At 38.7% G+C, this 16,826-nt stretch overlaps 1 protein-coding gene across 1 annotated transcript in view; it reads left to right on the top strand.

Moving 5' to 3' along the window:
• The first annotated feature begins 212 nt into the window (after nt 1-212).
• Nucleotides 213-16,826, top strand: part of dennd1b (DENN/MADD domain containing 1B) — a 93,596-nt gene continuing 76,982 nt past the window's right edge. The window contains exons 1-2 of the mRNA XM_034308759.2: nt 213-431; nt 3,977-4,041. Of these exons, the coding sequence (XP_034164650.1) occupies nt 415-431; nt 3,977-4,041 (82 nt within the window). The 5' untranslated portion in view covers nt 213-414. The remainder of the gene's footprint in view (nt 432-3,976; nt 4,042-16,826) is intronic.

A 16,826-nucleotide genomic window follows, 5' to 3' on the forward strand; every position in this document is an offset into this window, starting at 1 on the left:
TTAGAGTGTGTACTGAATATCACTGTTTACTGAGTTAGAGTGTGTACTGAATTTCAGTGTTTATTGAGTTAGAGTGTGTACTGAATTTCAGTGTTTACTGAGTTTGAGTGTGTACTGAATTTCACTGTTTATTGAGTTAGAGTGTGTACTGAATTTCAGTGTTTATTGAGTTAGAGTTTCAGACACTACAAACCCAGAGGTGTCTGGCAAACACGGCGTGACGTCACGCAGCGTCGCTTGCGCTTCCTGGTGTACAGAAGAGGAGAAGTGAAACATTGCGACTGAACTTCTCAGGAAGACAGGGAGGTGGGGGGAAAAAAAATAAAAAAGAAAGATGGTCTGAAATGTGTCTCAGGTAGACAGAAAGAGAGAGAGGTGCCCTGTTGCTTCGCGGCGCGTCGCGATGCTGTAGCCATGGACAGCAGAATACGGTAAGGCTCAGCTGCTCACTTCCTAGTGACACTTTCTGCCTTTGTTTTGGGTTTATTTTTCCTTTTTTCCCCAATAACAGCTGAGAACGGAGGTGGGGAGTGGGCGAGGGGGTTCAGTACACCCATGTTATTAATATTTGACTCGACATAACCCTTGCATTATAATGAATTAAAACCAATTAGCTGTGTAGGTGCTTGACTGGCTAGTTCAGTTAGCACGCAGGCTAGTAGGAGTGCTGTGGCTGCAATGCAAGCTGAGCTGTTAGCTTTAGCTAGCCTGCAGGGTCAGAGCTGGAAATGTATCACACACACACACACACACACACACACACACACACACACACACACTAAGGCTTTAAAATGTGTGTTAGCCCACCTGTTTGCTGATGGGGTGTGCAATTCTTCCTCAAAGAGCCACCAGTGAAGAGTCAAGTTTGCAATCAACAATCCACAACTTAATAATAATAATAATAATAATAATAATAATAATGTGGTTAACATATAACACTGCTCTGCTGTGAAGCTATATGTAGAATAGATTTCTTATTTAAAGACAGGAAATGCACTCAGTGAGTCACTTTGTAGCTTGTTGTTTGTCAGCTCTCTTGTATCTGTCCATCAGTGTAAAAGGGATCTTTTAATTTCTGCACGCTGTATCTGGTCACCTGATCATCACACCTATATGTGCTTTCTCATCATCCCATTCAAAAGTTGCTCGCCGCTTAGCTCTTATAATAACCTCCACAATTCTGCGAAGGCTTTCCACTAGAGTTTGGAGCGTGGCTGTGGGGATTTGTGTTCATTCAGCTACAAGAGTATTAGTGAGGTCAGGCGCTGATGCTGGGTAAGGAGTCTCCAGTTCCAGTTCATCCCAAAGGTGTTCAGTGGGGTTGAGGTCAGGGCTCTGTGCAGGACACTCGAGTTCTTCCACTCCAACCTTCACACACCATGTCTTCATGGAGCTCACTTTGTGCACAGGGGCATTGTCATGCTGGAACAGGCTTCAGCCTCTTAGTTCCAGTGAAGAGAAACTGTAATGTTACAGCACACAAAGACATTCTATACAATTGTGTGCACGAGTGTCCACGTACTTTTGGCCATATAATGTATGTTTGGGGTCATTAACTTACTTACTTAAAGTTCTAACTTGATAGAATTGACAATATTTTGAGCTGAAAATCTTCATACTTGGCTATTAATCTTCACAAGAGCCCCTGAGAAACAGCCCCAGAGATCCATCTGTGTGTTACACGGGGTATCAGGTGCTTTCCTTGCTTCCAGGTGCGTATGTTGTGTACCTTTACTGAATATCTTTTACCTGGATGAATGAACATGAATATAGTTTACTTTTAAAACTAGCTCAAGATGCACTGATTGCACTTAAGGACCTTTTCAAGTGTGCTCTGCAAGCTAATTATAGATGCACCACATGCACCTTTGCAGATAAAGGATTCATAAAAGAAAAGTGCTGAACGATGCTCCCCCATTATGTCCTCCTTGTCAAATGCCTTGGACTATCAGACATATCCTACTGAACGGCAAAGCCTTTGATACCATCAGACGGCGGTTTTATTCAGAGACGCGTTTAATGGAAACATTTAGGAAGGTACCAGCTGAACGCATTTTAGAATTTCTGTCTTGTACTAAGCTTAAATATCTTTTATAGTTTTGTAAAGTGTATAGCTGCTATTGTTTACCCTGTACTCACCATGAAAAAGCCTTCTTGCTGACATGGCATTAAAAAGCAATAAACAAACAAAGTGCAGAACATGCACTATCCGTTAATGCTACCACCCCTGCGACAAGGAGGAGTACTTTAATTTCTGCCAGTGCTTTCTCAGTAGTGGATATTATGCTGGTACAAGGGTTGCTTTGCTTTGAGTATTAAAACACAGTGTATTCGTAATGAATTTTTTTTTTATATACCACCCCAACTTGTTGATTCAACTCGTTAAAGACTACAGCTTATCTTTTTCTGAGCTAAGTCCTCTAAAATCCCCTACCCAGTGTCAGATTCAGACCATAGCCCCACTGTTGGATGGATATTTTTGGGTTAGTGGTTTTTCTCAATCCAGCTGTGAGTGTGCGCTTTGAAAACCCAGCAACGTTGCTTCACCTTGACACTCATACCACCACAACACCCACTAATGTGCTACTATGCATGTCACTGCTGTGCTGAGGATAGTCTCAGACTCAGAGTAACTTTTCTGGCCACAAGTTTCAGGATTGTGAGTGTTGGCGTCTGATAGGCTCTGCACATTTCCATATACACACACATACATCCAAAATTTCCATATACACATATACATACATCAAAAGTTCATGTCATCTGTTCTTTAAAAGTTATTAAGGAGGTTTATTGGAAATAGTGGTGAGTAAATGAGACGGATTACAAGGAAAGGTCTGTGGTTAGTCATCTGTGGTGTCAGACAGTTTGTGGCAATGTTTAAACTAGGAGGCCTAGGAGGCTAATATTTGGTACATAGTGGCCAGCAAATAGCACATATATATGTAACACATATAAATGGGCTACAATCACTAGGTACAATATATGGCCAGAGGTTTGTGGACACCTGACCGTCACACTCATATGTGGTTCTTCCCCAAACTGTTTCCACAACGTCTGAAGCACACAATTGTATAGAATGTCTTTGTATACTGTAACATGTTCGAGCACATCATTGTCTACCTACCTACCTACCTACACATACACTAAAGGGCCAAAAGTATGTGGATAGCTGACCATCAGACTCGTATGTGGGCCATCACTGAACTGTTGCTGCAACACCAGGAAAGCACCTGATACCCCGTTTAATACACAGATGGAGCAGTGATGCTCTGGGGCTGTTTTTCAGCTCATGACCCAGGGGCTCTTGTGAAGATTAATAGCCAAATATGAAGATTTTCAGCTCAAAACATTGTCAGTTTATCAGTTTAGAACTTTAAGTAAGTAAGTTAATGACCCCAAACATACATTATATGGCCACAAGTATGTGGACACCTGTGCACACAATTGTAATGAAAGTCTCTGTATGTTGTAGCATTACAGTTTCCCTTCACTGGAACTAAGAGGCTGAAGCCTGTTCCAGCATGACAATGTCCCTGTGCACAAAGCGAGCTCCATGAAGACATGGTGTGTGAAGGTTGGAGTGGAAGAACTCGAGTGTCCTGCACAGAGCCCTGACCTCAACCCCACTGAACACCTTTGGGATGAACTGGAACACCGACTGAACCCCAGACCTCCTCACCAACATCAGCGCCTGATCTCACTAATGCTCTTGTAGCTGAATGATCACAAATCCCCACAGCCACGCTCCAACATCTAGTGGAAAGCTTCTCAGAAGAGTGGAGCTTATTATAACAGCAAAAGAGGCAACAAGTCAATATTAATGCCCATGGTTTAGGAATGGGATGTTCAAATAATACTCAGGTGTCCACATACTTTTGGCAATATTGTGCATGTTTACAAAGTGTCCAAAGATAAAAGTCAGATATGCCTAATAAACTTTATACTGAGTGTGTACTTATGATTTGATTTGTCTCAGTGAGAATCCAGAAAGGACGTTTGATCTGGTGCTGCAGGTGTCATGTCCGTCGTCTGAAAATGAAGGTGAGTAATGAGTTCACTCACACACTAACAAAAATGCCTATACGTTAGCTAGCACTATCCTATGTTTTTTATTTTATTTGTGCTACACGTAGATCTGTTGTTGTGCTCTTGTGTAACACTGATTCAACGGACAGATATTTTTATCCAATGGGAGACAGAACGTAACCCAGATGTGTAGCTCAGCTGTAGATGTTCCAACAGTAGGTCTGTGACCGGGTTGGAATTTGAGCTTGAAACCTTCTGGTCACTAGTGCAGAACCGCTACTGAGCTTCCACTGCCCACGTCGTGCTGTTTACACCTGATGTAGTTCTGTAGTTGTACTAAGAACGTGAAGGAGCAGCATGTTATCCCACTCTACCTTAACCTGATCCTCCAGTAGTCACTGTGTGACTTGTGGGCCTCAGCATTAGATGAAGAGCACCTCTCTCCTCTTTCAGGAACATTCTAATGCTGAAGGATTGCAGTCGAGTGTTTGAAATGACATAATTACCTGTTTAGAGAGAGTATAGTGTGTTTTTCTTGTACAGCATTATCTAATAATCACATACAGCGTGCTTAATAGGGATGACTCATCTAATGCTTACCTCAGAAGTGGGAAGTTAGAGCTACAAAGCGGGGGAAAAAAACATGGACGCCTCCATGTTCATCTTTTGTTAGCCATGATGTGGTCAGCTGATGGTGATGAGTGATGCTGCGATACATTCCTCCTCAAAACAGTGAACTGTACAGTCAGTGTTGTAGATTTAACACATAAATATGTCTGTATGTTGGTTAATCTAAAGCAGATACTTGTAGATACAGTATAACTGTATAATAAAAGTAAGAAGCTACTTTGTTGATTTGATGTCACTTGCTGAACTCGGGGTTGAGGACACCGTCCCGATTTCCTGAGTAGGAATTCCGAGTTTAGGAGGTGCTTTCTTTGGTTTTTCCCGGTTGTATTTTAAATAATAACCACCTAGCTACTTCTCTAAGCGATGAGTAAATACTTTTGTCTTATTGGCCAAGGTTAGGATGTATAAGGTTTACGTAAAACATTTGATTTTAGAGAACTTTCTGAGAACATGGACTGTCATGACATTACTTTCAAATGAGAGGTGGGTTGTTTATTTGTTAAGAGTATTGCCTTACTTTGTTTGTTGCACTGCATTAGGGAAGATAATGTTACCTTATGAGTAGATAAATATCTAGTTAACATTATGTTAACGTTGCTTGATAGGAGGCCCAAATAAATAAAAGTGTCGGATCATGTGGCAGCGATCGTTTTGCTTAGCGGAGTTGACATCTTCGGTCCTCTTTAATAGCTAAAACGATCATTTCGAAAGTGAACAGTGAGGCTGTGTGCTGGTTTGTATCAGGGTGGCTGTGCTTGCTTTTTCGAAAGCCAGCTAATAGATAAGTATCTCTGCTCAGCAGGTGACAATTTATTACATTTGATGATTCACGGCCATTACGTTTCTCTTATCCAGTGTGACCTTATAACACTGTAAAAGTATCTGGCTGTGCTGGGTGCTTACCGGTTTCCGGCATGTGTTTTCTTTTGCAACAGACTGAGATGGGGGTGGAGTCAAGGGCTGTTTGGGGAGCGTCTGTAAAGAGAGGCCCATGTAAACACAAACAAGCAGATCATCATGAACCGTACTTTCCCAAACAAGTTTTCTCAGCTACACAGTACACCCGTGTGCTGAAGCCATGGCTTAAATAATATATATTTTTTATCGTGTTCTACATACTGTCCAGGTTATGTGTACTACTAGGGGGAAAAAAAAAATCAGCTATTGTACCTATAACTGAGGCCTGGCTAGTCATCATATCATCTGCAGCTGGAAATATTACAGCGCAGGCTATCGCTTATGAGGAAAACTGCAAAATATTTTACAGCCATGTCTTATTTTTTTCTTTAAATCCCTTAAATAGTGAAGTATTTTATTACTCAGCTAATCAACATGCAGCTCGTTGGGCAAGTAAAAATATACAAGACAGTTAATATTGCAGAAATAAATCTAATCTTGAGACCTAGCGTATTAATTGCCATATGTCCAGTTACACTGGCTAAAAACTCTCTAGGGTTACGGTTTCAGTGTGTGTTTGTGTGTGTTTGTGTGCGTGTATGTTTGTGTGTGTGTGTGTGTGTGTGTGTGTGTGTGTATGTGTGTGCTGCTTCTTTTTTTTTTTTTTAAACATCAACACAAAAAATACTCCAGATAAAAAAAAGAAAAGAAAAGAAAAAAAACAAGAGCAGGAATATGACTTTGTTTTTCAGACTGAACTCAGACCATAATCACTTTTCATATCATGATACTGAACAGATAGGGAATAACACACTACGGGCTGTGCAGTTATAGGAAAGGAATCTGTGCTGGGGTGGTGTGATACAGCTCGATGTGAAACGTTACCACCCTGACGTGGATTGTTTTCCTATAACAGCATGGCACGAAGTGTTTTATTCCTCATTTACCACACGGTTTGCCAATGTTTACAATTTTTAATTTACAAATGAATGACATATCATATCATGCTCTTTAACTGTTTATAGTCACGCTTATTGTTATGGAACATCCACAAGACAAGTTAGTTCCTGTTATCACTTACTTAGAAGCTATAAACATCCTTCCCTTTACATTTGAAGTTAATAAGACATAAAAAATGCAGCCAAACTGGAAAGCGCAAGCACCGGTGTCCTGAAGGAAAACTTGCTTTCCAGCAAACAAGAAAACTTGGAAAACTTGCCTTCTTGTTTTCTTAATCTGTTCATTATTAGTTTTGATTATGTAGAGCTTCTATTATACAAGTTCCTGTGTATTGAAGCAATACCGTATATATTTTGGAATAAGTGCATTGATAGGTTTATATCATTTATGTTACAGCTGGACCTACTGTCAGAGCTGTTGTTATAGAAAGCTAATCTTCCTTCTGATTCAAGAAATCAGCAGCGCTGTGGGATAAAATATAATAATGTGTGGCGTGCTAGTTAGCTTTCTAAGCGCATGGATACAGATTAACGGAAACGAATGAGTATATGAATTTGGGAAGAGAGCATGAGTTCATGTAGCCCTAGTGTTCCTCTTGTTCCTATCGCAAGTCTTTACAGAAGGTTTCAGCTATGAAATGTAGTGTTCTGTAGTCGCATGTCACGTAAAAGCTGTTTGAGTTTTAACTAGCGTGTTTATTTTCTCTTGATATCACTGCGGAGTGAAGTATTGTGCATGTCGTGCTAGCAGGAGAATTGTGACAGCTACGCTCTGCACTTATTTTGTTCGGTTTTGCCACGTGTACGCGTTTGCCTGAGTCTGAAAGAAATTGTCTATCGTTTATAAACGCTAATTAATCTACTGTGTCTTATCTGATGTGTGTAAAGTAGCAGGCTGGGGGATTCTGAAACAAGTAGCACATAGAGTTACAGCACCGAGGTGCGTCACACCATCGTGAAGCTCATTAACGTAAGCTATTCATACCAAATAATTTTTTTTGCGAAACTCAGTAGGGAGAAGATTTTTTTTTAAATTTATTTGAACTTAATTGTCATCCAAGCAACTATAAGTAAATAACTAGTAGTCCAGATATGCAGTGAGCTTATTCCAGCTGCTCAGGGCACTGATTAGTTCACCTAGGTAATTAAGAGTATAAAACTTAACTTTATTTAACTTTTTTAAAATTGTTTTGAATTATTGGCTTCAGAAACCAAGAGAATCTCTCCCCAGCTCACTGCTGTATAATAATATAAATTAATATAAAACATAATAATTGCTCTTTATACCATAGAGCGGTTGAATGCTCGAATCGGATTGGTCAGATGTGCATTATTTCTGTATAACAGCATGGACGGTAGTTCCAGCTGTAAGATGAATGATAGATTAATATTATTGCACTCGTTCTAATGCGTTATTGTTTCTGTAGTAACAGCTCATACACAGGGACTTGTACTGCGGATGCTCCATATAATCTAAGACTAAGAATAAAAGGATTAAAAATGTGTTGTTGTTTAACAAATAAAACATGTAATTGTTGATGTGGTGATGTTTTTTGTTAGAAGACATTTATGTAACATTTATGGAAGGACTCTTGTGTGTCAGAGCTTTGTAACAGTCGCTGTGCTTTGCAAAGTTTCTCAGCACAGTTATGCTTTCTGTTTTCTCAGTGACAAGCTGTGTTTTTTTTTTGAGTGAGAGAGAAAGAGAAACAGAGAGGGGTAGCTATAACATAGGTGAGATATAGGTGAGAACAGGAAGTAATTTGTCTCTCAGATGTTCCACATCATCATTAAATCTAACTATAAACCTTTATATGTGCAATGATTTGTACATTAATAAATTAAACATTGTAATGTACAAATCATCGCACATTTGCACATTAATAAATTAAACACTGTAATGGCAAATCACTGCGGTATGAGCAGATTAACACACTTCAGACCGTGCTGTTACACAAAAATAATGCACTTCAGGGGGTTACGGCACTCGGCTTGCGCGTCATGCTGCATCACACCACCCCAGCGTGCATTACTCTCCTATAACCGCACAGTCTGGAGTGTGTTATTCCTTACTTATGATTGTCCTGGTCATAAGTGTTGTGATGAGAGTTGATATGCAGTATACTGCACTGTCCTGATTTAGATCAGGTGATGGGTAGGTGATTACATCTGTATATTTTTATAACATCGCAGCTGGGAGTCTGACTCAGTACTTATTTTTAGAAGGGTTTTTCTTGTTTGTATGACCCTGCTGATGCTCAGGCTACTCTTCTGTCAAGTCGCTTCTTATACAGGTACTTTATGCATTTATTTATGCAGTACACCACTTCCTGTCTGAGGACTGAACAAAACCAGAATGATTGTTGCTTTCATTTAATGAATCATTTTCTGTAGTGAACAAAAAAAAACAACAATGTGAAATAATACATTCACTGCAGTTTATTGTGATATATAAATTGATCGTATGCAGTTTTTCATGCGTGTTTTTACTATTAAGGAGATAAAGCACAGGTGACCCGCAAGAGTAACGGTCACACTAACCGAAAGAGGAAAGTGTTGCTTGTCCAATCACTGACGTGAAACGTTCAGGTCTCACATATAGTTAGAGACCACTTCCCTTATGATCTGCTGAGGTTAGTCTCATTTCCTGAGCCCAGCTCTCAGGACCTCAGTTACATCTCAGCCAGTTTAGGACCAAAGAACAATTAGACATGTTATCCAAAAACACTGAAGGGATTAATTATTAATTTATTATCAATTTCTTATCATGCATTCTTTTGCACTGGATTCATTCATTGTCCTATTACAGTGTTTTGTCTTTGGGAAGAAAAAAGTATTTGACCGTGCAAGATACATCACCAGTGGTTATGTGGCTAGGAGGCTTTGTCCAGAGCAGTCATAGCACGTGTCATAGCACGTGTCACAGCGCAGTCACGTGGATACCAGTGTTGCTGAGATACTTGAAACATGAAATGGTGAGAATGTGTAATAATGTGTTAGGAATAAATGACAATGGGTGTGCTGTTATAGGAGAATAATTCAAAAATAATTAATGGTGTGATGCAACCCATCTCTAAAGTAGATAATTTTTTCAAAAACTGCACATCCTCAAGAACAGGATGATCTTCCTCTTATGCCACAGCAATGTATCAACGGTTACAATTTCTATCTATTAAGAAATGACATCATACCTTTTATTCATTTATAGTTTTGTTTTGTTGAACGTCTACGAAACGGGTTTGTTCCTGTCATCACTCGTTATAGCAGCTATGAGCAATCATTCAGTCATCAGCTTGTATTTTCTCTCTCTTAAAGTTAATAAGACAAAAAAAATGCAGATCGTCATGTTACTGAGAAAGCGCAAAGTCCTGTAAGGAAACTGTCTTACATTTATCTGTTACAAAGCAGGAGGGCACTTATTTAACACTTTTGTTGGACTGCAAGCTGTCGTGATGCCATCAGTGCAGAATAAACAGTTCATCGTGGCACGTTAGCAGCATTAATTCAGTCATTTTCTCGGAATCACTGAATTGCTGTTATAACGAAGCAGCCTTCTGAGACTATGCTTTCATTATGCTTTCATTATAGGGAAATGTGTAATGCTATGACAGTCTGTTAGCTGAACGCAGAATTGAAGTAGAGGTGGAGAAATATCTGGTGGTTTTTTTTTTTTTTTTTTTTTTTAAGCCGAGCTGTAACGTTAGATGGCGAATACTTGGCCAGCTCTTGTCGAGCATGACTGGCATGCCTGCGCTTGGCTTTATAGAGCCATATTGATGTTTTTCCAAGCCCGTGCCAAAGCTAGCAGAAGTTGCTGACTGTGCCAAGGCAGTAGGTGGAGACAGATGCTACCTGTCCAGTGTGTTCTTTTCATCCAAATTGCTCCCAGTAATAAAGCGATAATGATAATGCACCTGAAAAGCAATGTTACAACTATACTTGTGCAGCAGTTAGATAATACATCTTTTTTTTTTTTTTTTTTTTGTTTCATCCCTAAAGGCTTTATTTTATCTTTGATTTGATTCACAATTTATTCGATCTTGAGCTGAGAATAAATAGGGAACTATTTGTAAACATGATTTAAAATTTCATCCACAGATTTTTTGTGTGTGTTTAAGCACTGTTATTTTATATAAAAATGACTCAAAGGTGCATTAGATAAGATTAGACTTTTTTTTTTTTTTTAGATTAGATATTACATACAGTATCTTCCAGGTTGTTTGTACACGTAAGGAATGTAAAAAAAAATCTCAGCCAGAACTAAGAGAATTAGTTCTGCCTACTTTCTCACCTGATCGCTCTGACCTACAGATGTGATCCAACAGCTGTATCTCTGGATGTAATTGGTCATTAGTTATAAAAAGGCAAGGCTGTTGTTTGTGTCAGTGAAATGTACTGACCGGCTCGTGTATTATTTCGCACACAGATTTATCTGTTCTCATTATATTTGCTGAAGGTTTTTTTTTTTTTTTTCTCTCCCCTCACTTCTTCATCTATAACTTAAAGGACCATGAAAACATTAGAGACAGAACTCGCCATCACCCTCTACCTCAGCGTGATAACGTAAATCAAGCTTGATTCCACTTTCAAGTTGTTTACTGACTTAATGATACAGAATTCATGGGGAATTTATTTATAGCTGGTACCCCGCCTTTGTTTTGTGTGCGATGAATAGTCACAGAAAGATTCTGAGAGTTTTTGATGAAGAAAACATCAGATGTGTAGATTAGACACACAAGCTGGTCCAAGTCATGTTCTGTTTCTAAGCCAACTTTCTTCACTAGTGTTTCTGATACTTAGTTTTGTCACGATGAGAAATTCAGATTGTCAGACACCGTCTTTCCTTATGTTGCATTGCATTTTATTTGCTTGGAATGTGAACATTTCCTCATTCCCTCTCGCTCTCTCCCTCTCTCTCTCTCTCTCTCTCTCTCTCTCTCTTTTTTTTTTCATGCAGTTGCATCACCACAGCAGCTGTGTTCTGTAGACAGAAGCTTTGGGTTTCTGCATTTGCAGTGTGCTTTGTTGGATTTGGTGTTATTTAGTCTTCACACACCAAATGCCCAAACACTAAATATGACTTAGTTTAGCAAGACATAAAGACATGTTCCTCTGCTGCATAAAACACATTTCAAATAGTGAAAACATGAATGAGCTCATAACACAACTGACAGCGGGTCTGTATGTAAATTAATAAGTTATACATATACAACATTACATGCTGTTTTACGCGTGTAGTGAATGTATTTATGAATTTAATGTAAAGATTGGATTAGAAACCAAGTTAACTGCCATCAGCTCCTGTTTCCATGACAACAAAAGGCCTAAGCGAACGTTAGCTTGGGTGTAGAGAGGCATTTTTTTGACATGCTTGAGAAAATGAGACTAAATTAGGACATAACAGTTAAGACTGTTTTTACAGGAGTATACATTTTATATAATATACATTTTGTGTGTGTGTGTGTGTGTGTGTGTATATATATATATATATATATATATATATATATATATATATATATATATATATATATATATATATGTATGTATGTATGTATATATATATATATATATATATATATATATATATATATATATATATATATATATGTATATGTATATGTATATATATATATATATATATATACATACATACATACACACACACACACACACACACACACACACACAGCTTATATATACACATTATATGTGTGTGTGTGTAGCATTTCCCATTTTTAGATTTTTTTTTTTTTTTTTCAGAATTGCAAACATTTTCACTTTCTACACTCGCAGTATAAATAACATCTATACAAAACTTTTACATCGTTTTCATCTACTGTACATCGTACATTCCTTGTATTCATTTTTATTATGATATTATTTCTTGTTTTCTGGTCTCGGTTGACAGTGGAGTGTGTGTAGCGTTGGTGTAGCGCTAACACAGCCACTATGGAGCAATAGATGTGACTCGTCTCAGGTGCTTTGACCTTTCTGATTCTTTAAAACAACTCCTACACTGACATCGGAAAGGTCTAGAAACTGTGTGTGAGCCCTGCTTTTTATAGGACTCAGCATCAGCAGGCGGTACACTCGGGCTCATCGCGGTGTGTGCTGGGGTGGGCAATATGACAAAAATATCATATCACCATTCTTGAAAGGCATTTCTACGACACACGATATGTGTACAAACTGCTGGCATTACAGTAGTGTTGCAATTAAAAAAAAATATATTATAATTAATAATGAATTTGTTTATTATTAATAAACAAATATATAATAAATTGTTATTCAAAATGCATTCATGAATATATTCAAAATTAATATATAATTTTGTGAATAGATAATATTTGTTACATAATATTTTTCTTTTCTATGTGTATTATTAAAAAAAAGAAAAATTTAACATTGAAAAAGAGCGCTTAAGTACAACATCAGCTACTTTCAGTTTGTAAATATTTTTAAAAAAATTGTTTAATGTAGTAAAAAGATATCACGATATGTCAGAAAAGTGTATTAATAATTTATCATCATATTGATATTATATCATTATCAGATTGCCCACCCCCGGTGTGTATCCCAGAATACCATGATCTCAGTATATATAAGTGGAAAAGCATTCTGCTTTAGATTCAGATCGTGTGTACTCAGTAATTAAGCACGCTCGTTTAGATACTCGTATTGCATTATGTCTGTATAGTGTTGCACCATCCTGCTAGGTGTTCTTCCATCTGAACGCTCGCTCCTCGTACACCTTGCGAGTGTAATATACTGTATTCTATCTAGACAGCTGATATTATTTAAAAAAAAAAAAACAAAACAAAAAAAGAGCTGCTTAGCCTCTAGATATCCTGATCTGACCCCCAGGCTTAATTTCTCTAACAGCAGAAATACTTGTGGATCATTTTTTTTTTATATTACACTGTATTGTGGCATTTTTCTTGCTAAAAAAAAAAAAAAAAAAAGGACTGACTTGCTCACAGATCTCAGCAAAAAAAAAAATTATCAGCATTTCATTGGCCAGAGTTAGCTATGTTTTATTCCCCCTTCATGACATGCCTTGATTGAAACCTTCACCTTTTTGAACTATGGTCTATATATTGGTCATGAATATACGTCAGTATGTACTTCTTTGTGAGAGCTTCACTCTGCTGTTTGTTTCTGAGCATCACATGATTCGTTCATACTGCCTTTGTTGTCTCACAGTGTTTCATCGCCTGATTGGTCCGTTATATCAGTGAGTGTCAGTCAGAATTACCATATACAGTATTGTCCTTGTTTAAGTATGCAAGCATGTCTCTGTTTCCTGTCTCTGCTTCTTTTTTCATCCATAATCCATTCATTTTCATATCCATGCTTTAACAACAACAACAACAAAGATTTAAGATTTAAGCCAAAGAAATACAGATGTTTCCTCAAACACATTTTTATTTAATACATGCGAGAGTGATCTAAAGTATCTAAACTGATCCTCAATATAGTAGATGCATAATCTGATTATGTTTGTTGGGTTTTTTGTAGGTTTAAACCTGATAATTAGTGAAGATGGCGCCATAGTGTGCAGGTTGCAGGTTCTATGCCTCATGCATGGGCTAGGTATGTGTGAGAGTGTATAGCAACTCGAAGCTGGCTGTCTGCCGGCCAATTGTTATTTGTTGTTTAATCGACTCTTTAGGTAGCCTGTTTTAGATGTGTGCGCGTGTACGTGTGACGTGCGAGACAGATGGTGCGAGCATATGGTTTGCAACTTGTGATTACCTGCTGCAGCCCTTCTCCAGCTTTCCTGCTCACACACCCAAACGGGAGTTGCGGCCACCCCCCTTTAAGAGGTAAAGACATTTTAATGTCCGTGAGATGTAGCCTACGGTGCGATAACGCAGACTGATGGCTGTTATGACACCGTGCTTAGCTATACCTCTACAGGGATCATACTCCATTTAAATGACTGCAGAGTCAGGATTTAAGGAGTTATTTCAATATTCTTTAATATCCTGTTATTGCAGACTTAACCACCGAATTAAATATTACACAGGGAAAAAAACACTTGCAGACAGTTGATAAATATTCCTGGCTTTGGACATGTATTGTGACAGACTGCGCTAATATACAGTGATATGCTGGGACTGTCACATAGCCGACATCCATATGCTTCTCCACACAGTCGTGAAGCTGTGAAATTGGGGTGTACCCTGATCTAGCTTCATGAATTTAGACATAGAAATATATGTCTCTAATTTTCTTCCTCACAGTTTACTAAGAGGTTTAAGCATATGCAAAGTATGCAAATGAAGTCCCGACATGTGTTCCATATTGTGCTGTAAATATGGTGAAATGGTGTTGAGAAATGAGAATTGTTTTGTTGTTTTGCTTGTACAAGAAATTACAAGTCCACTTCAGATCAGCACTAGAGCTTTGTTTATGCAAGTTTAAAATGAGCGAATTGTCTTTCTTTCCTTCTTTTTTTTTTTAAACTTATCTAAACAGCATCTTGTCTTACAGAACGGCAGCTATTCAGATTTTTCACGTTATTTCTCCAGGTTTTCCTCAGTGCTAGTTATAGGTACTGACTGCTGGTTTTTCTCTGATGAGTGAAAAAAAACCTGTTTTTAATTAAAAAAAAAAAAAGAAAAAGAAGAATACCTTTTACACCTGCCCTGTCTCAGCAGTGTACTATACTTTTAAAAAGGTACTATATGTCCAAAAGTTTGTGGACACCTGCCCATCAGACCCATAACTTCCACTCTTCTGGGAAGGCTTTCCACTAGAGTTTGGAGTGTAGCTGTGGGGATTTGTGATCATTCAGCTACAAGAGCATTAGTGAGGTCAGACACTGATGTTGGTGAGGAGGTCTGGGGTTCAGTCGGTGTTCCAGTTCATCCCAAAGGTGTTCAGTGGGGTTGAGGTCAGGGCTCTGTGCAGGACACTCGAGTTCTTCCACTCCAACCTTCACACACCATGTCTTCATGGAGCTCGCTTTGTGCACAGGGCTTTGTGTGTGTTATGCTGGAACAGGTTTCAGCCTCTTAGTTCCAGTGAAGGGAAATTGTAATGTTACAGCATACAGAGACATTCTATACAATTGTGTGCTTCCAACTTTGTGGCATGGAAGATGTGAAGTCACATATGTGAAGTTCAGGTGTCCACATACTTTTGGACATATAGGTACATATTTGGGCATGTAGGTACTTAGGTTGTTGGAGCAACAATTTAGTGTACCAACACAGCACACTCCATAAAACACAGTTCTGTTACATTGACTTTGAAAGAGTCTTCCGAAGATGAGCAGAAAAGGATCTTAGAATGAACAACACATCAAGCTTTGAGGTGGAAGGGCTCCAACAGTTGAAGACCAAGTTGTTTTCCTCTCTTGTCAGTCAAGATTAAGAGTCTGAAGACAGGTGAAAATTGGAAAAAACAGCACCTGGTCTGCTAAATCTTGGTTTCTGCTGTGGCATTTAGATGATAGGGTCAGAATTTGGCCTCAAAAGCATTACCCTACCTTGTGTGAACAGTTCAAGCTGCTGCTGGTGGTGTGATGGTGTGGGAATGTTTTCTTGGCACACACTGGGTTGGGTATTTGAGTATTGTTGCTGACCATGTGCATCACTTGATGTCCACAATTTACCATGAACATAAGAATGAGTTTAGTGTTCTTCAGTTGCCTTCCGAGTCACCGAATCCGAATCCAGTAGAACACTTTTGGGATGTAGAAGAAGTAGAGATTAGCAGCATGAATGTACAGCTGACAAATCTGCAGCAAGTATGTCATGCAATCATGTCAACATGGACCAGAATCTCAAAGGAATGTTCTGAGAGCAAAAGGGCAAAAAACTATGGTGCTTGTACATCCCATTTGCATCTCTGGCTGTCTCTCATCAAATGTGCTAATCTCATCTTATCAGAATCAAACTCTTACCAAGTCCCCACCTCTTCACATCACTCCTGGCCAGGTGCTGCAGAGGCAGGTGATGCGTTAAAAAATTTCGGTTTAGGAGAGTGACTTTCTGGTCTTCTGAAGTTTTCAGAGCCCTGTTCAGAAAGAAACATGAACCAGTCTTGCTCAAAATGCTCAAGCATAACCCAGCAGAGACTGAAACATTCTTGTGATTGAATCAAAGCATTCCCAGTTGTGCTATAATGGATTCACAGGAAGCGTTTCACAAGATCCATCCTGATTAAACTATAGCTCCCTCCAAAACAGGTACCAAGGATTTGACAAGTTTTCTGAAGGTCAAAATATTTCAGTAGTGAATACTCACTATTCCTCAGTCACTAGTACTGATCGCAGAACTAGCTGACCTTTGCTACAGAAGTGCA

Source organism: Pangasianodon hypophthalmus, chromosome 11, assembly GCF_027358585.1.
Source record: "Pangasianodon hypophthalmus isolate fPanHyp1 chromosome 11, fPanHyp1.pri, whole genome shotgun sequence".
Taxonomy (NCBI): Eukaryota; Metazoa; Chordata; class Actinopteri; order Siluriformes; family Pangasiidae; genus Pangasianodon; species Pangasianodon hypophthalmus.